Raw genomic sequence first — 21,677 nt, 5'->3', positions numbered from 1 at the left:
TGTCGTTGGTTGAGTTATTGGTTGTCAAGGATGGTTTCTTGCGTTTCTCTTTGAAAAAAAAATAAATAAAAAGATTATTCTGGACCAAGATACAAGGTATCCACAAACATCAAAGAGTGAATTGGGGCTTATTCTATTAGTCCACATACTAGATGCTGACCCTTCCCCAAATATCTGGACCTAGGTCATTATAAAGTGGGTGGATTTCTCTCTCATACATGCAGAGTATGGATGGAAACCTGCACCATGATCACTAAGAAGTTTCTTAATGATAATTAACGTTGAGTAACCAAATGGCTGGTGAATGTCACTCATGAAAGTCAGCAATGACGTGTTGCAGATAGGGCAAGATGATTCCCTTCAATTATCTAAGTTGCCGCTAGGCCACACATCTCCATCTAGTAGTAAAAGATTCTAGCTTTAATTATTGGATGGTGCATTCTTAAAAATATTAACACATCTAATTATAGTACAGTAGGTTATTTTTTAAAAACTAGCCTAAATTTTTGGGTTAAAAAAAAGATAAAAAAAGAATGCAATGATAAAATAAAGCAAGGAAGATTACCAAATCTATTGGACAGGCTACAATTTTGTAGAGGCAAACATAAAAAGATTATATCCTGTACAGCGTGCACCACATTGTTGTGTATGCCGTATATGTCGTGGATCACCACTGTTCGTTTCTGTAGGCCTCATTCGTTAAGGGGTTATCTCACTGCATCATCGCAACATGAACGGCTGTCGTTGGCGGCAACAAACGGGCAGCGTGCCATTGTAGGATAAAGGCTACCGTAAAGAGGAATTTATTATTATTTTTTTTTTATACAACGGCAGCTCACACAGGAGAAACTTAATTGTTTCACAATTGGAAAATTGAGTTCGGTACCTGGTCAATTTGGAATCAAATCAATGAATCGACGGTGACTACCAACCAAGCATTCTGATTCTAACCTGGAGTGATTTGACATGAAGCAGAACGCCCGCAAACTCATTTCGACGCGTCACGCTGGATGCTACGTAGTCAAATGGTTCGACGGCCTTTTCCTAGCTTGTAGCGGTGGGTTTTGTCCGTGGGCTTGTAAATGTTTTGGTTCCTTCTTCATCCATTGTACTTTGTTGTCAAGTTTTTTGACTTGCTAGACTTATACAGCAAATTCTATCAAAAAGCAAGAAAATAAATATTCTTTTTATAAAACTCATTCATTTTAGAATTTCTAACTTCTTGTTGTAAAACCTAACAATCGAAAAGGTCAATGAATTTATTTTCTAGGTGCAATTCTGGTTTTATCAGAGATAAAGTAGATTCTTCACCAACAATAATTTGGACTTGAAGGTGATCTTATTAGAGAGTTTTCTTTTCCATTTTTTTCTCTTTTTTTTTCTTTTATTGTGTGTACGGAGGACATTGATGAGAAATGAGCTTGAACGAAGGTTCTCTAATTTAAATATCTCTTTTAAATTCCACTATCCCAAACTTGCTTAGTGAAAGTACTTAAAAAATCGTTTGTTGATAAGAAGAGTAATCAAAAATCAAAATTATTATGTTTTTGACCATTTTTTTTTTTTTTTGATAATAAAGGATGCTAGTAAAGCAGCCATCGTAATTACGGAAGAAGAAGGAAAGAGTTACGGAGAGCTAACAGTGATTAGATTACAGAAAAATGATATAACAAAGAAAATCAAAAAACAACGATGCAACTGCATATCATACTTATTCCAAAAAACATTAGTTATACTGTAATAATAGGTAATGACTAAATGGAGATAGAAAAACTGATTCCAAAAGTAAAATTGCATATTTCCCACTTATCTCTATTTTCTTCTGAAATTAAGTATGGCTTTTGCATGACAACAGTTATTCCCGAGATGCTTATTTTGGTTCCAAACTGGGTCCTAGAGACACCAGCTCCGGTAGGCTGGCTCCCTTAGCCCTTCATGGCATTACACCACAGGCATTGGTGGGTTTTGCTGGCAAGTAAGGTATCAATGGTTTTGTTGGGGAGAAAATGGATTGCCCACAACACATAGGACGGTTCGTCGGCATGTGATGACGAGCACAACGGCAGCAACCCCCAAGGCGCCGACCTTAAGGCGCACGACCTCAGCGCGCCCGACCTCAGAGCTCACAGCCTTGCGGCCTTAATCTCGGCCAAGCTGAGCCAGATCGACCTCAAGTCTGAAGAAGATCCAGTTAAAGGATGAAGCAGACCTCTCCACTCCACCGGAAATCAAGTCCCTCTCCTCATCCGGGATACAATCCCGCGATCTCCGTCTGAGCGATTGTCAACAATTAAATGCGCATAATCTCAACGGACCTCCAGTCAGCCTAAAATTTCAGGCCATCCACAGCAACTCGTTGACTCGCTCAATCCAATCCAGTCATCCACGACAACTCATTAATTCACATGATCATGCCCAATCATGACGGTAATCCATTAATTCGCCCAGTCACATCACAGGTAATCCTGGCACCCCTCATATAAAAAAAAAAACTTCTTCCTCTAAAAGGAGAATTTTTCGGACATATACATGCAATCTCTCTCTTTCTCCACAAAAGCCCCCCTCTGACTTAAGCATTGGAGGGTCGGCGCCGGAAACCCCGGCCACTGGCCTCTTGTAGGTTCTCCGAAGGACGCAGCTCGCCGCCGCACCACCTGCCGGAGCTCCTCCTTCTCAGCCAGTGGTCGCCCCCGGGTCCAATTTTCAGCAATAATTGGTGCTAGAGAAAGAGCCCCGAGTTGTGACCATGAAGCTAAGAAGTAAAGGAGCCTCTAACACCTCCCGGCGTCCTGCACCAAGCTCCGGACACTCAGTCCAAAACTCACCACCAAGGCCTCCGGCGGATCCAGTCCCCCAAGTCCAGCCAGAACAGCTCAACACCCTAGTGCAGCAAGTTCAAGCCTTGGCCGCGGCAGTCCAAGGCCTGCAACGTGTGAAGACCCTTCCTATGCCGCCTCCACAGGTTCAGGTCCAATCGGTGCTTCCTCCAAACAGACTGGTGCCCCAAGGCCAAAATCTTCATGACTCCTCGAGGGTCAACAATGAAGAATGGTGCTGCTACCAGGGTTCGACCCGAGCATCTCCCCGGAGAGAGCCGCTGGGGAAGAACCAGGACAAAAGGCTACAGCTTTCGGAGGCCGAGTCGGCCCCAGGTCACTCAGTCCTGAAGCAAACCACCGTGGCCATCCCCCACGGTGGGAAACTCGACAAGAAGGTCGAGAAACTCGAGCGACAGATTGAGGCGCTCCACAGCCAGAAGGCAAGGTACGAGGATGACTTTGAGTTCACCACCAAGTCACCTTTCTTTTGCCAGATCGAGGATGAACCGGTCCCGCCAAAATTCAAAATGCCCCAAGTGGAGCCCTACAACGAGACTACCGACCCCCTTGACCACTTGAAGAGCTACCGAGCCCTCATGGCACTGCAAGGGTCCTCGGAGGTCGTGCTCTGCAAGGCCTTCCCTACAACACTCCGAGGAACGGCTCGGCTTTGGTTCTTCGAACTGAAGCCGAGCACCATATCCTCCTTCGAATAGCTTGGCAAGCAGTTCGCCACCAACTTTGCTGCCAGCCGACGCCAGAACGTCGGACTCCCTTCTCGACATCAAGCAAAATGAGGGAGAGTCCCTTAAAGACTACATCGACCATTTCACCGCTGCAAACTGGAAGGTTCGCGAGCTCGATCAGTCGATCGTTATGTCCACGTTAAAGACAGGAGCTCGGTCCTACAGGTTCCTCTTCTCTATTGAGAAGAATTTTTTCGCCGACTTCACCGAGATGCTGGTCCCAGCTCGGAAGTATACAAAGGCCGAGGAGGCGATCGCCTCCAGAAGGGGCGCGGCCGAGCAGACCTCAAAAAGGCAGAAAAGGCGCCGCAAGTAGCGCGGCCGCTCGAGAAGTCGGTCTCCCCGTCAAGAGAAGAACCTGCCTCAGTTGAGGAGTCCACCTCGATAGCGGGCGCAGCCTCGACTGAGATCCCCGCCTCGGCCACGAATGCCCTCGGAGAGGTACGAGAACTACACTCCCCTCAATGCACCTCGGGTAGAAATCCTTATGGAGATAGAAGGCCGAGACTATCTCCGACCTCCACCCTCTATGCGAGAGTCACGAACCCAGCGCTACTCCAAGAAGTATTGCCACTTCCACCGAGACCATGGCCACAAGACAGAGGAGTGCTTCCAGCTCCGAGATGAGATCGAGGCACTAATTCGCCGTGGGGTGCTCAACCGGTTCGTGCAGAGCCGGCGTGATGAAAGAAGGCCGGTAGAGATGCTGCACCGCCCAAAGATCCAAATGACAATAGGCCCATCGTTGGCACCATTAACACTATAGGAAGAGGCCTAGCTGAAGGGAGCTCGACTTGAGAACTGACTGAGAGAAGGACCCCTCCGAAGCGTCAACACACCTCTGAAACCATCTCATTCTCAGACGATGACTCAAAAGGAGTTGAGACTCCTCATGATGATGTTGTGGTCATCTCCATGGTCATAAATAAGTTTAATGTAAAGCATGTTTTGGTTGATAATGGAAGCTCGGCGAATATTTTGTATTATGATGCCTTCCAAAAAATAGGGATGACAGAAGGCCAGCTTCGGAGAATGAATGCTCCGCTGGTTGGATTCACCGGAGACTCCGTCTCAGTTGAAGGTGCGATCAGCCTGCTTGTCATGGTCGAGGTCGCCCCTCGGGAGAGCACTATGAGGATGGATTTTCTTGTGGTCCGCTTGCCTTCGGTCTACAACGCCATCCTTGGGCAACCAGGGCTCAATACTCTCCGAGTAGTAGTCTCGACGTACCACCTGCTCATGCGGTTCCCTACCGAACAAGGAGTAGGCGAAGTTCGTGGGGACTAGATGACAGCCAAGCAATGCTACATGACGACCCTCAAAGCAAAGCAACTGGTCAAAATGCCAAACTAAGCAGAACAATCAACCAATGAATCGACGCAAACTTCGGATCAGGCGCTGCCTATCGAGACCCTGGAGGTCCGGGATGAGCTTAGGAGGGAACGAACAAAACCTGGTGAGCTCCTCATCCAAATTCCCTTGAGAAGAGACTGTCCGGAGCTGATCGTGCAGATCGGCTCCGGCCTGAGCCCTCTTGAACGGGACCGATTGATCCAGTTCCTCTAGTCCAACATGGATGTCTTCGCCTGGTCGCCCACGGATATGCCAGGAAAAGATCCCGAGGTCATGGTTCACCGACTCCAGGTGAAACCAACCTGCAAGCCCGTAAGGCAGAAGAAACGGATTTCCGCACCGAAGCGACAGCGAGCAGCAGCCGAGGAGGTGGACAAACTCCTCGAGGCTGGCTTCATCCGAGAAGTCTCCTACCCAGATTGGCTCGCCAATGTAGTCCTCGTGAAGAAAGCTAATGGAAAATGGCGCATGTGCGTAGACCACATCGACCTGAACAAGGCCTGCCCAAAGAATAGTTTTTTCCTTTTCGAGATCGACCAGCTTGTCGACTCCACCTCGGGACATCAGCTGCTGACCTTCATGGATGCTTTCTCGGGGTACAATCAGATCCGAATGGCACCTGAGGACGAGAAAAAGATAGCCTTCATCACTGACAAGGGCCTCTACTACTACAAAGTGATGCCCTTTGGGTTGAAGAATGCCGAGCGACATATCAGAGGCTAGTCAGCCAAGTCTTTAAAGACCAAATAAGTCAAAACATGGAGGTTTATGTAGACGACATGCTAGTGAAGAGCCGGACGGTGGAGCATCACGTAGCTGATCTTGACGAAGCATTCTCCATCCTCAATAAGTACCAAATGAAGCTCAACCCCACCAAGTGCGCCTTCGGAGTTACCTCGAGCAAGTTTCTCGATTTCGTGGTAATCCAGCGCGGAATCGAAGCGAATCCTGAGAAGATCCGAGCACTGCAAGAAATGGTGCCGCCAAAGATGGTTAAGGAGGTACAATGGCTCACTGGACGAGTTGCGGCCCTGGAAAGGTTCGTCTCCAAGTCGGCAGAATGATGCCTCCCATTTTTCAATATCCTCAAGCGGCCGAAGGATTTTCTATGGTCAGAAGAATGTCAACAAGCCTTTGAAGAGCTCAAACGCCATCTTGCCTCCCCTCCATTACTCACGAAGCTTCAGCAAGGCGAGCTCCTTTATCTTTATCTGGGCGTCTCCCCGGTGGCGGTAAGCTCGGTCCTGGTCCGAGAAGAAGATAAGTCTCAAAGACCAGTATATTACACCAACCGGGTTCTGAGGGATGCCGAAACCCAATACTCCAAGTTGGAGAAAATGATCTACGCACTGGTCATCTCAGTCCGAAGACTCCGACCCTACTTTCAGGCCCACACTATCGCCATATTGACCGACCAGCCTATAAAGCAAGTCCTGCAACAGTCAGATCGTGCGGGGAGGATCGCAAAGTGGGCGGTCGAGCTCGAGAAATTCGACCTTGAGTATCGCCCGAGACCGGCAGTCAAGGCTCAAGTGCTCGTTGACTTTATTGTAGAATGCACTCTGCCGGATGATCCCGAGCCCGAGCTCACACCAACGGAGGAGACCCCATGGCAGCCATGGGTTCTACATGTAGACGGCTCCTCGACCTTAGGGGGTAGCAGAGCAGGCCTCATCCTCACTAGCCCGGACGGGGTAGTTGCAGAGCATGCCCTACGCTTTGAGTTCCCCGCCTCGAACAATGAAGTGGACTACGAGGCACTTATTGCCGGGCTGAAGCTGGCAAAGGAGCTGAAGGTCGAGAACTTAAAGGTCTTCGGTGACTCCCAACTGGTCGTGAGCCAGATTTTGAGAGATTTCGAAGCAAGAAAGCCGTCAATGCAGAGGTATCTCCAAAAGGTGTAAGACATCACCTCCGCACTAGGCTCCTTCGACATCCAGCACATGCCTAGAGCGGAGAATGCGAAGGCGGACCAACTATCAAAACTGGCGACTTTCCGCATGAGCGAGCTTCCGAAGACCACAACACTTGAGTATCTCCAATAACCCAGAACTGAGGAGCCTGAACCAGCTCTCTGCATCGAGACCGAACCGAGCTGGATGGATGCGCTCGTTAGCTACCTGCAGAACGAAGTCCTACCCAATGACGAGCTCGAAGCCCACCGAATTAAACGTCAGGCTTTCCAATACCTCTTGTACGAAGGCAAGCTCTACCGCCGGTCATTCACCTCTCCCCTCTTCAGATGCCTCCGTCCATCAAAGGCGGATTATGTCATGCGAGAGATTCATGAAGGAATCTGCAGAAACCACCTAGGAGGTCGAGCCTTGGCCCACAAAATCCTACGCCAAGGATATTACTAGCCTACACTCCAAAAGGACGCCGTGGACTTCGTCCAAAGATGCAATCGGTGTTATCGAAATGCCAACATTCAATGCCGACCCTCAGTCCCACTGACCTCGATCAGCGCCCCCTGGCCATTTGCCCAATGGGGGATTGATATCTTGGGTCCATTCCCCCAAGCCACCGACAAAAAATGTTCTTCATTGTCTCCATCGACTATTTCACCAAGTGGGTTGAAACTGAATCGGTGGCCCAGATCTTCGAGTCAAAGATGCGAGACTTCGTCTGAAAATCAATAATCTGCAGATTCGGGCTTCCCTACATCCTCATATCCGACAACGGTTGTCAGATCGACAACGTCTGCTTCAAGAAGTTCTGCTCCGAGCTCGGCATCGACCATCGTTTCACCTCAGTAACCCATCCACAGACAAATGAAGAAACTGAGATAACAAATCGCACGATTCTTCAGGCACTCAAAGCCAGACTTGACCGATCCAAAGGGCAATGGGTCGAAGATCTCTACAATGTCCTCTAGGCCTACAGAACAACGTTCCGACTTTCCACCGGCGAAACTTCCTTCAATCTAGCTTACGAAACAGAGGCGGTCATCCCCTTGGAAATTAGGGTCTCGTCACTAAGGGTGGAGAACTACGATGCTACCTCCAATTCGTCCCAGCTCAGAAGCAACTTGGATCTCCTTGAAGAGATAAGAGAGACTGCTCAAGTCCACATAGCGAGATATCAACAGAAAGCGGCGCAATACTATAACTCCAGGATAAAGGTCAAGCTCTTCAAGATGGGAGATCTCGTCCTAAGGAAAGCTGAAGATTCTCAACCTACCAAGCAAGGAAAGCTTGCCCCAAACTGGGAGGGGCCATACCGAGTTGCTCGAGTCCAGCGGCCCGGAGCATACAAGTTGAAGTCCCTTGAGGGGACCCCCATCCTCCAAAGCTGGAACTCCGAAAATCTCTGGATATATTATCAGTAAAGTTCCCAGGAGTCTTCGATGTTTGAGAACACAATTGACACTCCTCCTTATGTTAATCTACTTAAGGCTCTCTCTTAATTATTTGATACTTCTCCTGATGTAAATCTACTTGTGAACTTCAGGATTTCCGGCCAAACTCGGATGCCTGGCCAAGTTCGGATGCCCCAACCAAGTTCGGAATGCTCCACCACGACAACTTCAAGCTCGGTCTCGATCTCCAACAAGACCTCGACCAAGTTCGAAATGCCCCGGCCAAGCTCGGGATGCCCGACCAAGCTCGGATGCCTGGCCAAGTTCGGATGCTCCGACAACGCTCGGGATGCCCCGCTGAGTCGACCACGAGCCAAGTCTCCCTCGACCTCGGAAAGCATCGCAGAGTCGACCGCAAGCCCAAGCTCCCTCGACCTCGCGCATGATCCTCTGACCAAGGTCGTGATGCCCCGCTAAGTCGACCGCGAGCTAAGTCTCCCTCGATCTCGAAAAGCATCGCAGAGTCGACCGCGAGCCCAAGCTTCCTCGACCTCACGTATGATCCCCCGGCCAAGGTCGGGATGCCCCGCTGAGTCGACCGCGAGCCAAGCCTCCCTCGACCTCGAAAATCATCGCAGAGTCGATCGTGAGCCCAAGCTCTCTCGACCTTACGCATGATCCCCCGACCAAGGTTGAGATGCTCCACAGAGTCGACAGTGAGCCAAGTCTCCCTCAACCTCGGAAAGCACCGTGGAGTCGACCGCGAGCCAAGTCTCTCTCGACCTCAGAAAGCATCACGGAGTCGACCGCAAGCCCAAGCTCCCTCGACCTCGGGCACGATCCTCCGACTAAGTTCAGGATGCCTCGACCAAGCTCGGGATGCTCTGTAGCGCCAACCTCCAGCTCGATCTCCATCAACTTCAAATCTCTCCATCAACAGAGGCCCGGCCAAGTTCGGACCCCTGAATTTAGTTCGAGATGACCTGCTACGACGACTTCAAGCTCTACCTAATGATGTCCCGGCCAAGCTTAGGGACACCCAGTCGCATTGGCCATGAACTCAACCTCAGGTCCCGCCTAACAATGCCTCAACCAAATTCGAGGTCAAGAGGCATGCAAGCTCCGATGGCAGCTCAACCTCGATCTACACTGACATTGAGCCCGAGCTCAAAGACTTAGAGGAATTCTTTTGAAGTCTAAGCCCAAAGACTTGGCGGATTTTTCTGGAAGCTGAACCTAAAGACTTGGCGGATTTTTCCGAAAGCTGAGCCCAGAGACCTAGCGGTTGGAATAAGGATTCGCTAACTGCACAAATAAAAACAAGTCCGAACACACAAAGGAATTTGAAAAGGAAGGTATTTCATTGATTGAAAGCCCAAAGGCTAAGTACAAAGTGTGATTTTGAGGCCAACCCACCTAGCCGCACAGTGGCTGCAGTGGTCAACCTCATTTACAAAAAGAAGAAAAGGAAGAAAAGCTAAGTCCTAAGGCATCTCTGGAGCAGCAGTAGCCTCGCGTCAGCCTTGAGGTTGTCCACGACGATCATGTCGGGATTCTCAGCGGGAGCTGCCCCGGGGTCCTCCGCTGCTCTGTCCCTACGAGCATCCGCAGCGGCCTCGGACGGGGCTTCGCCAGTGGCCTCGGGAGCAGCTTTAGATGCTCCTTCAGGAGCACCTCCGGCGACTTCTCCAAACGAAGCTTCTCAAGCAGTCTGCTCGGCCGCCTCGGCCTCAGCCTCGACGGTCTCTCGTTCGGCCTCAGGGCTTGAGGGCGTGGTGCTGATCGCACCGTCAGAGCTCCCGAGCTCGCTTTCGTTCTCGACGATCCCCATATTAGGCCGAAGACCACTACGGTCGAACTAGGGGCAAATCCGTGGCATTTGCCTCCGAAAGTCCTTGAAGCTGCGGATGAGCCCGTCCACAGCTTCCTCCTCCATTATTTCGCAAAACTCTTCCAACTCCCGAAAGATTTGTACCGCATTTTGGGCTTGCTCCAATGCCCTTTTTTCTCGAGCCTCGAGTTGCTCGATCTTCAGTCGAATGACCCCCGCCTCATACTTGAGGCCGGTGGTCTCGGAGCAGACGTCGGCCAGGCGCACCTCGGAGGCGCGGAGCTCCGACCTGGCCAGAGCATGCGAGGCCTTCTCCTCGTCGAGGCGCTCGACCGCGGATCGCAGCTCGGCCTTGGCAGCCTCCATTCTCGCAGTGGCCTCCCTCCGTGCGACTTCGGCTTCGCCGAGCTTTCTCTCGGCCTCCTCCTGCGCCCTCTGGCTCCTCCGAACCTTATTCCGACACTCCGACGCCACGAGGACCAACATGTCGACTTCATGAAGGTGCTATAGAGAAAGAAAGTGAAGGTGAGCAAAGGTCAAGAGTTCAAAAGGATGCAAAAATTAAAGCAAGGAGATAAAAGCAATGAGATAACTTACTCGGATGGCGGAGCAGTAGGTCTGATCAACAAGACCGTCGAGATCGGCGGCCTCGAACTCGGCCGGGTCAGCTGGGAGCAATGCACGACGAAATACTTCGCGTGCGATGTTGCTGTCATGGAGGGCCTAATCGCCCTTGCAGACCAACCATTCCGGACAGTAGGGCCTCCTCTCAAAGAGGCTCTCAGCCCCTGAAGAGCTCAGGAGGTCGGGCCTTGTTGAGCTCGGCTGAGACGAGCTCGGGACCCCAAGATGCCTGGCTCGGGACCCGAATGTCGTAGGCGGACGACCTGGTGACTTGGTCGCTGAGAAATGGAGGCCGGGCAAGCCGGGGGCGCAGGATTCCTCGCGCCCCTAGAAGAGCTCGAGCTCGCACGCTCGGTGGGGGGAGCTTCCTTCCGGATGAAGTCGGAAGTTCCAACCTCAGGGTCCCTCCCCTCGGCAGGAGCAAGAGCCGAGGCTGTCCTCACCTTCTTCCGAGGCACGGGTTGAGCCCCGCCGGCCTCGGCTACCCACTTCTTATATCGGGCAAGGAGGGCTGCGTTGCTGGTCACCATTTGTGCAATGTCTGAAAGGAAGGAAAAGCTCAAGTGTCAGGTCGGCACCAAAAAATGACGAAATGATGATAAAAAAGAAACAAGTAAAACAAAGGACAATGAGACAGAGGAGGAGTACTGCAACCGTCCTTATCCTGGGGGCGTACCGAGCTCAGGCCGACGTTCACCAAAGCCTCCTTGCTCAAGAGGTCGTTCAGAAGAATATTCTCCTCGAGGCTGCGAAGAGCATCGAGAATCCTCTGCTCGTCCGCCGAAAGCTTGGGGGGCTTGTTGATGGCCTTGAACCGGGGCTGCCCCCACCTTGGGTCAAACTCCCACGTGCGCTCGGAGGAGAGAAAGAAAAATTTCTCCTTCCACCTACGAATGGAGGAAGGAGCACCTCGGAAGAACGGCCTACCGCCTCGAAGGGCGAGGTAGAGCCATTCCCCATCTGCCGGGTTGGACTTCAACATGAAGCACCGGCGAAAGATGTTCACCGAGGTTGGTATCCTGTGCGCAAGGCAAAGGAATAAGAAACCAATGATGGTCCTCCACGAGTTTGGAGCGAGCTGCGCTGGGATGAGCTAATATGCCGCCAGGAGTTCATTCACGAACCCGTGTAGGAGGAATCGTAGGCCAGCCTAGAGTGTCTCTATGTACACCCCGATCTGACCTAGAGGAGGTCTCGTCACCCGGTCTTCCGACCTCGCGGGCTCAAGGCGAAACCCGCGCTGAGGGAAAATCGGGCGCGGATCAACTCCAACTCCTCCTCGGTCAAGCTGGACCCGACTCCGTCTGGGACATGACCAGTCTCCGACACGACCTCTCTGCGAGACAGGTCCCTACCGGAGGACGAGGCACCGCTTGACATTACTGTGCTCACCGGATAGAGGAAGACGAAGGAGGAAGAAAAAAAGAAGCAGAGAGGCAAAAATCCTCCGAGCAAACGAGGGAGAGAGACCTACTGTGGGTTTCACCGGAAATGCCGCCGACCGAACGTGAGGGATCAAGACGATCACCAGAAATCACCTTGGAGCACCGCTGGAAAAAACTGAGCAACAACTAGAAGAAAAAGGGGGAAGAAGATGGAAGAAGAAGAAAGCAACAGCTGCGGTGGCCAAATGAGAGCTTTTAGGGCCAGGCCAGAATTTATATAGACCCCCCCGACGGCCTCGATCGACAAAACCAGATCCCGCTCTCCGTCCAGATCGCGCCACGTGTTGGCCTCGAAAACCGAAGGGGCGTATCAACCTGGATCGATGCTTTAAAAGTAGAATCGAAGCGGCGTCTTGTCGGATTCCGAAGCCTCATCATGGGCCCGCAGCTCGAAACTGCCTCGAAAAGCAGATTGGCGTCGCCTCTCATTAAAGATGCCTCGAAGCGCACGGGATGGCGGGACAATTTGAAGCTGCCCGACCCCACTGGCGTGATGAAGGTAATTACTTCCTTCGCCCGAGCTCGCAAACGGCTCGAACTCGGAAGTCGGAGGGTAGTGTTAGGAGAAAAATGGATTGCCCAAAACACGTGGACGGTTTGCCGGCACGTGATGACGAGCGCAACAGCAACAACCCCCAAGGCTCCCGATCTCAAAGCGCCCGACCTCAAGGTGCCCGACCTTGAGACGCCCGACCTCAGCACGCCCGACCTCAGAGCTCACAGCCTTGCGGCCTTGATCTCGGCCAAGCTAAGCTAGATCGACCTCAAGTCCGAAGAAAACCCAGTTAAAGGATGAAGCAGACCTCTCCACTCCACCGAAAATCAAGTCCCTCTCCTTCTCATCCGGGATACAATCCCGCGATCTCCGCCTGAGCTACTGTCAACAATTAATTGCACACAATCTCCACGGACCTCCAGTCAGCCTAAAATCTCAGGCCATCCACGGCAACTTATTGACTCACTCAATTCCATCCAGTCATCCACGACAACTCATTAATTCACACGATCACTTCCAATCATGACGGTAACCCATTAATTCATCCAGTCACATCACAGGTAATCCAGGCACCCCTCCTATAAAAAGAGAAACTTCTTCCTCTAAAAGAGAAATTTTTCGAACATATACATGCAATATCTCTCTTTCTCTACAAAAGCCTCCCTCTGACTTAAGCATCGGAGGGCCGGTGCTGGAAACCCTGGCCACCAGTCTCTTGCAGGTTCTCCGGAGGACGCAGCCCGCCGCTGCACCACCTACCGGAGCTCCTCCTTCTCAGCCAGTGGTCACCCCCGGGTCCAATTTCCAGCAACAGGTTTGAATTCAGGCTATGAGATTGGTGCATCTTGGACGTGAGATGAGTCCAGGCTATGAGATTGGTGGCTAGTGTGAAATCATATCCATTTTTAAAACTTGAGTGAAATCCCCCCGTGGTTCAACAGGATGGAGAACAAGTTTGTTCAAGGTAGGCACAAGATGGTGCGGTGCATGCATGGTTTGACATAGTTTGACGCACCTTGCCATTGGTTTGGGTAAGAAAGCTTCGGTCAAGTATGGCTGTGCTTGGTAAGCAATCCTATGTTTTTTTGCATCCAGGTTAATCTCGTGGCATTTCTAGCGAGGGCGAGCTCAATCTGGTTTGCTCTGCACTGATGGGTTTAGCTAATCAAGCGGGAGATTTACTTTCTGAATAACACCATCTTGTCGAAAATTTTGCTTTTGAAGTTTGAGCAGATATTCATGAGCTTCCTGTAGGGCTTGCGTAGGTGGGAGTGGGGATGCACCTGGTGGCCTTGGGGACAATCTGCCAGCCACTTCGCAAGGAAGGCTTAGGTATTCAACCATTGCTGGTTAGGAGAGAGGCCATGATAGTCAAACATGCCAAGAGATTTCTGCTAGAGCTGGGGGGTTTCTAGAGCTCACTGATGAGGGCCAAGTATTGCTCGTGGACCCTTGGTGCTGATATCTAGGCTAACCAAAGCTGCTACTTCATGTAGAAAGAAATTTATGCCCATGCTCCGGATGTGATGTCTAATATCGGATGGTTGATAGAGGATGGCCAATTAGTGGACATGATAGAGAATGGTTGGCTCTCTGACCTACCCTTGTGTGAGGATCCGTGCAGACGTATGTTTAGTCCGACATCGGTTATTTACTGGATAGATCTTGGATACTTATACAGGATCAAGAAATCCAAATAATACCTTCTGGCTAGCCATTTTGGGTGAGCTCCTGAGTTGTTTAAATGGTATCAGAGCAGACCTGACCCATAACCTATATGAACTAGGGGACAATACATCATGGTTCTATTAGGGCTGACCATGGACCGATCGTGGTGTTTGTGATTAGATTTAAATGAATTTGAACCCTTAACCTGATGAGAACATCAGAGCTTAAATGGATGGAGTATGTGAGGACCTGTGCGGGCGTGTGTTTAATTCAACATCGGTTATTCACGAAGTAGATCTTTGATATTTATACAAGATCAAGGAACTCATATAATATCTTTCGACTAGCCATTTTGAGGGAGGTTCTGGATTGTTGCAAATGGTATCAGAGCGAGCTCGGCTCATAGTCTATGTGGACTAGGGAACACTACAGTCGGGTTCATGAAGGCTGACCATGGGCCTATCGTGCTGTTTGTAATTAGATTTGAATGAATTTGAACATTTAACCTAATGAGGACGTCAGGGCTTAAATGGAGGGAGAATATGAGGATCCGTGCGGGCGTGTGTTTAGTCTTATATCGGTTATTTGCCGAAGAGATCTTGGGTACTTATATAAGATCAAGAAACCCAAATAATAACCTTCTGACTAGCCATTTTGGGTGAGATTCTGGGTTGTTACACCTTGAGGCGGTGGCCAACTATGGTCCGCATGGAGGCCAGGTCAAGCATGTGTGTCTGTGACCTATTCCTTCCTGACGAGAGGAGGTGTAACACTAATCTAGTTGTCCGTCTCTACGACGATCAGCTAGCCGTGGTGGTCCTTTCTCTCGCGATTCTCCTTTTCAATGGTCATCATATGTGGGTCTGGAGGTCTTCCTACAGTCCAAAAGTAAGGGCGAAGGATCTCTATGATTTGTATAGAGGAAGCCGCCTGGAGGCTAGATGGTACTTGGATTTGGAGGCTCGGGATCCACCCTGGAGTTAGCTTTTTTATCTGGAAGGTGGCTTGAGGTAGCCTTCCCAACAAGAGCATGTTGAGTGTCTCGAGGATTAACATCCCTCCGACCTTCCCTTGCTATGATATGGATGATGCGACTGTTGGACATGTCTTGTTCCAGTGCTAGAGGGCAATGCATGTATGGAGGCTCACCACTTCAACCTCGGTGATCCTTCAGTCGAAGATGCATGTCCAGGCCTTTTTTGAGTTCCTGTGGGGTAGTATTAATAGTGTCATCCAAACTTTGGAGTATCCGAGTTGCTTCCATCACCTATCACATTTAGCAAGGCAAGAATGATTTCATCTTCGAGGGGACCAGCCAGGCTGTGAGGTTCATTCTAGAGAGAGCTCTAATTCAGGCTGCTGAGATCACTAACCCATCTTCTATTCGAGAGACTGTGATAGCTCGGGATACCTGAGACTCCTATTCTGCTCCTATAGCGACCTTATTGATTTTCATCACCTAAGAGCCCCCACCTTCGAGCTTCCTCAAAGTGAATTTCGACAGTAGTGTAATTGGTGGCGGCAGTAGAGCAAAAGCAAGGTTCGTGATCCGATGCCCAGACTCCAAGTTAATGATTGCAGGCAAGTGACCGATCTTCGATATCTCAATTTTTGGAGCAAAGCTGAGTGACTTGGACAGGTATCACTTATGTGAGATAGATCTTGAGGGTTGACATCATTGTCGTTGAGGATGATTCTGCCGCAATAGTCGGGTGGATTCAATGCCACATGAGGTTGGCTAACACTTATTTGCTCCTAGATGATATTTGGAGGATTGGGAGAGCATGTATTCCAAGATGCCAGGCATATCTTCTAGAAGGCAACTCTATTGATATTTTATTTTCTAATTTTGTTAGATATATATTCATGCATAACTATCTATCTTATGTGAGAGAGAGAGAGAGAGAGAGAGAGAGAGAGAGAGAGAGAAGTATGAGGTTTTTGAAGTCGTGCTTGGTGCACGAGATGTCAACCACGAACGTCCCTTTCATAAATTTATAAAAAATAAAAAATAAAAATCGAATCCCAAGCCCATGCGGTCCAATTGGGTGCACGCCTCAGTCCACAACCAACAGACTTGATGTGACCGAGATAGATGAATATGGATCAACTGGTTCTGCAACAAACTCCGCACCTATAGAAAGCATAAAAAAGAGACGTTGGCCAACGTGGCTTGTCGTCACTTTGACTGGTCTTGCAGCTCACCCTGCAAAACATTTATCCTAGTGGCGACGCTATCATGTTTTAGTGTCGGCAGTTGATGTCAATGATGGAACCTGGTGTGGCTTTCTTTTTCGATGACAGAACCTACAGTGGCTTTCTCCCCATGTGGCCCTCCCAATGGTCTAACTCCGGTTGCATACGAGGGTAAGCCCTCTTACGCCCCGGTTCTGGGAAGTTTCAGTCCATGCAAATATGCAATCAGAACATTGAAGGGAGAAGCCAGTTAAGTGTCGGTTTTATTAACACACCTATAGCTTCTCTGCTTCTGTGGTCTCAAGTGGCGCCGGTTCTGCTAAAGTTTCCATCCCGTCGGGCCCACCTGCCCACTTGGTCCTTTATTATCAATTTTGGGGCAAAGAAGTGCAATTTTTTTTATTTTTTTTATTTTTTTTTTTTGTTGTTGAAATGGGTATTTCACACATCACATGCAAAGAAGTGCAATTCACCGCCCAAAACACTACTTTTTAACAAATTATAAACCAACAAAAAAGCGTGGTGGCAAAATTTAAAAAAGAATATAGTTGATTTGCAATTACAATATAAACCATCCATTCCCGCTCCAAAATCCCACTTCCCTCGAACCAAACATATCCTCTCTCTTTTTTTTCCGAACAACCTGATTTTCTGATCGTTTATTTGAATATAGAAAACTAGTGAATTCGAACAAGTTTATATAACTAATCTTCCAGAAGTTCTCTCCATTTCGAGAAGTTCCCTCCATTTCCAAAAGATCTCTCCATAAAAATAATTTATTTCTTATTTTTTCCAAGATTTTCGTGAAACCAAATTATCCCCTGCGACGACATGATGGTCCTACCATATCGACAAAAAATGGACTTCTTACTCTCCATCCTTACTTGGAGGTTACGTTTCACTCGAGGGCAGTACTGGGGCCTCGTTTCAGTTGGACAAGGTCAAACGATAAGCCGCGCTTTCCACCCCAGGAAACAAGTGATATCAGAGGGAGTATTGGGCCATTTCCACAAACAAGCAGAACCCAGTTCCATGTAAAAACGTAATAGTTTTCAGCCAAGAAGAGCCGGATACCTGGGATTGTCAGAAAAACAGCCTGTCGAGATTTTCTTTTGAATGAGCTCATCGAGCATAATACTATAACGAATAACAAAAGCAGGCACATAATTGTACATAAGCTATTTCTGTAAATAACATTAGATGAAGTCTGTCATTACATATCATCCAGGAAAGCCATTGTATACCATAAAAGAGGGGGCTTTGACGGCCAGCATATCAGAGTCTGGCATTTTCAAATTCAAACCCAACAGCAGCAAACCTAATGATGATAAAAGGAACAGGCAAAAGCAAAAGATTCAAATTTAAGAGGAAAAGCAGAGAGAGCAAGATAAACTAAAAACACAAACAGAATGATACTTGGAACTTCACGGGGCAGTAGATAGGTGACGAATGGAATGCCAAGACATCAAGCGGCCAGATGAGATCAAGTAATATCTATATCTCTAATGGGGCAAATCAGCGGGGGACCCTTGATCAGCTATGAGGAACCAATGAAATACCAGCTACCGCTGTTCATCCTCATGCTTGGGTGCTTCTTTGATCTCATCTACCCCATCATCCTGGAAACAACAGATACTAATTAATTGGATTCTTGAAGTGAATGTGATCACACATTAAAGATAAAAAAAAATATAGGCTACTTATTTTAAACTTTCAAAGACCTGCATGTCTGAGGTCCACAGGGTAAGATTATCTCGGAGGAGCTGCATGATAAGAGTGCTGTCTTTGTACGATTCCTCACCAAGCGTATCCAGCTCTGCAATCGCTTCATCAAATGCCTAACAGCACCAATCGAAAGGTAAGATTAATATCTTGATAATACATCAAGAGTCGCATGAAATTCCCATTCAAGGATCTAAAGAAGTGCCTGATAGCACAAGATGAAGAAATACTGGGCTTAAATGATCCTTTACATGTTTTTCGGATGGAAGAAAAAGCTCGACCAAAAAAGGGAAAATAATACTGAAACTTTAACCTAAAGGGACCAACAAAATTTTAAGAAGTCTTCATAAACTAAAAACATCCATTAAAGCTTGTCCCAAATGAATTAATAGAATAAGGTGATTTAAAATTTAAGTATAACCCTAACAAAAGATCTTTTTTTTTTTTAGAGGGAGCAAAGAGAGAGAGAGAGAGAGAGGCTAACCCTCCTTGAATCAAATAATACCAGCATTCAACTAACATGAAGGACATATCAGATTGTCAGAAGATCAGATTGTATCCATGTCAGCTTGTTAAACATAATTGTTCCGAAGTACTTGACAAAAGCAATAACATATGCTATATGCCCAATTTTATAGTACATATTCAAACAAGCGATTTACTTCAGGCATTCTGATTACATGCTGATGGAGTTATTCAGCATTGAATAAACACAATGAGAAGAGAGGCACTATAACTCTGATCGACCACAAAAGGAAAAGAAAATATCCTAACTATAAATGCGGTCGTGAATGAGATAGAGATCCTAAACAAATAAAGGATCCTCCAATATTTGAATTGAAGTACTAAATAAAGGAAATCACCTTCGATCAAAATAGCAACAACTTCAAATTTTGAACCCAAATACTAATAAAGGGCATTCACCTAAGTATAAAAAGAGTAAGGCCAAAAATTTTAGTTGCGAAGAAACTAATAACCTTCCAACCCAATAGAATTCTTGACTATTATAGCCTAATCAAAGAACATGAGGTGCCCAATTTCATTCAATCATGCCACAGCTACTAAAACAAATATCCTGCGGTTGAAAAGAAATTGCCCTTTTTCTTAAAGGAAGAAATTGCCCCCTGAGCAAAACACAGCAGAGTCAAAGAAAAGAAAACAAAAATCAAATCAATGATATCATAAAAAGAAAGGGGAATTTTCATAAAAATAATCAATATTTTAACATCTACCTACAAAATATACATATAGACATGAGCTTGTGAGCTCAGATAAAAGACTACCTTGCCGCCCTTCCTTTATTTGATTTAGTGCATTCCAAACCACCTTAAGTAGGCGCATGCATTCACATTTGTCGCATACATCATTTAAAAACACACATCGACCATCAAATCACATCACATAAGTCCATTGCCATTTTAAAGGAGTACAATCCACGAACAGCATCGCTCAAGATTTGTTATTCATCACATCATGCATACATGTTTATATCTTATAATTACAAGGGAATGAGGGAACAATGTGGTCTCAGGTCATCTACTCAGTTGTTGAATTGTCTACCTTGTGTATCTTCTAGGTGCAGAGCTATTTTTCCAAATGTGTATCATTGATTGGCAAATTATGGATCTAAAATATGAATCGAATTTATATATATGAAATATATTCTGGAATTCAAAAACCAACGTTCTAATAATAGCAAGAGAACTATAAACTAAAAGAACAAAAAAAATCAAAATACCAGAAACTGAAAATTCCAAGATCCATTCAGCTCACCTGCTTCGCGAGAGTGCAAGCCCGGTCCGGCGAGTTCAAGATCTCGTAGTAAAACACCGAGAAGTTGAGGGACAGCCCCAACCGGATCGGGTGCGTAGGTGCCAGCTCCGCCGCCGCAATATCCTATCGCATCACATCAGATTAATCATCCCAACAAATCATCACCACCCGTCCATATCAAAACAAATCAAATTAATAACCTAACCCTAACCCTAGCATTGCATGAGATCAAACAACTGGATCTCCGAGTCAGTTCCGAACCCCTAATCCTACAAGCAGATCGGAGCACCGGATCGAATCGGAGCCCTAAACCGAGGGGAGACGAGAACTAGAGAAAGACTGGAAACCTGGGCGGACTTGTAGGCAGCGAGAGTGCTCTCCGCGGCGTCCTTGCGGTCGGAGCCAGTCTTAAACTCGGCGAGGTAGCGGTGGTAGTCGCCCTTCATCTTGAGGTAGAAGACCTTGGAGTCGGAGACGGAGGCGGAGGGGATGAGGCTTGCGTCCAGGAGCTTGAGGAACCCGGAACAGATGCTGGTGAGCTCGGCCTCGATCTTGGCACGGTAGTCGCGGATGGCCGCGACGTGGTCCTCGTTGCCGCGGCTTTCCTCCTTCTGTTCGATCGACGACACGATCCGCCACGAAGCCCGTCGGGCGCCGATGACGTTCTTGTAGGCCACCGAGAGGAGGTTGCGCTCCTCCACGGTGAGCTCCTCCCCCTCCGCCGCCGCCGCCGCCGCCGCCGCGGTCACCTTCTCCATGAACTCCACCATCTCCTCATAGCGCTCCGCCTGCTCGGCGAGCTTCGCCAGGTACACGTTCTCCTCCCTCTCTCCCGCCATCGCTGCCCACCGATCAGAGAAGAAGAACACGGAAAAAAAGTGTTTCTTTTCGTTTTTCTATTTTATTATCAATTATTGTCGATCAAATAAAGAATCAGAAAAAGAATTTGTGCGGTCGTCCGCAAGAAGAGGAGAAGCTGAACGTGAGTCGTTTGGGAATTCCATGCGCTGCTTGGATCCGCCGTTGATCACACACGTGTGGAAGAATCTCGTCTGTTCATTTATGGTGGCGCACCAAAAGGAAGTTTATATGCGGTCGTTTCGACGATAAGTTTATGCAGGGCCAGCTGTGGCCATGCGGATGGGGTGAACCCAGCGTTCAAGGACAGATTAGAAAAGGATTACCGCTAACCATCGCCGTGGGGCTAGTTAAGGAATATTAATTAGTCTCTAACTACCTTCACTATATTTTTTCCAAGAAATAAAGTGGAATCATCATTTAATGTAATATATCCTTCCAATATTACATTAAATGGAGAGAGAAAATAAAAATAATAATTATAAAAGTAATTAGTTATTAAGAGAGAATAAAGAAATACTTCTACTTTTTTTTCATTTCCTACTTTACCCATTAAGAGAGAATAAAAATGAAATGGCAAGGTTCAGTGCATACCACCATGACTGCTTTTGTGCCTACTCTGCCCATGGTGACATGATGCTATTTTAGTAATTTTCAATTAACAAATGGAGATACATCATTATAGCCAACAAATACTGTACTAATAACTTTTCCACTTTAAAATTTCAATCAAAATGCAGAATCAATTAAAATCCAAACATGAACTAATAAAATTCAACATCTTTATCAACTACTTAAAATGATCAACCTTGAGATTGAAACCAAGTCCACGTTGGGGAGGGGGAGGG

The 21,677-nt window shown here is 47.8% G+C and overlaps 1 protein-coding gene across 2 annotated transcripts; it reads right to left on the bottom strand.

Moving 5' to 3' along the window:
• Nucleotides 1-17,643: 17,643 nt before the first annotated feature.
• LOC103698019 (14-3-3 protein 6-like) lies at nt 17,644-20,867 on the bottom strand. Of its 2 annotated transcripts, XR_602639.5 has the most exons (5): nt 20,319-20,867; nt 19,972-20,094; nt 18,198-18,314; nt 17,893-18,095; nt 17,644-17,794 (listed from the first exon to the last, which is right to left on the bottom strand). XR_602639.5 is itself a non-coding variant. In XM_017840797.4 (4 exons), the coding sequence occupies exons 1-4, from the start codon at nt 20,808-20,810 to the stop codon at nt 18,039-18,041; spliced, it is 789 nt and encodes a 262-aa protein (XP_017696286.1). In that variant the 5' UTR covers nt 20,811-20,867; the 3' UTR covers nt 17,644-18,038. The 2 variants fall into 2 exon arrangements, 1 of the variants encoding a protein (XP_017696286.1); XM_017840797.4 differs by having other exon boundaries at nt 17,644-18,095.
• Nucleotides 20,868-21,677: the final 810 nt, after the last annotated feature.

This window comes from Phoenix dactylifera, chromosome 2 (assembly GCF_051530095.1).
Source record: "Phoenix dactylifera cultivar Ajwa chromosome 2, Ajwa_hap1_PhDact_Kaust_v1.1, whole genome shotgun sequence".
NCBI classification, from domain to species: Eukaryota; Viridiplantae; Streptophyta; class Magnoliopsida; order Arecales; family Arecaceae; genus Phoenix; species Phoenix dactylifera.
The sequence above is the reverse complement of the archived record's forward strand: the minus strand, read 5'-3'. Positions and strand labels throughout refer to the sequence as shown.

Coding starts and splice junctions, on each gene's coding strand:
- LOC103698019 (XM_017840797.4), bottom strand. CDS start 20,810: ATGGCGGGAGAGAGGGAGGAGAACGTGTACCTGGCGAAGCTCGCCGAG. Junction 18,315..19,971: donor CTTGCACTCTCGCGAAGCAG/GTGAGCTGAATG, acceptor TGGTGCTGTTAG/GCATTTGATGAAGCGATTGC. Junction 18,096..18,197: donor TGTGGACCTCAGACATGCAG/GTCTTTGAAAGT, acceptor TGTTGTTTCCAG/GATGATGGGGTAGATGAGAT.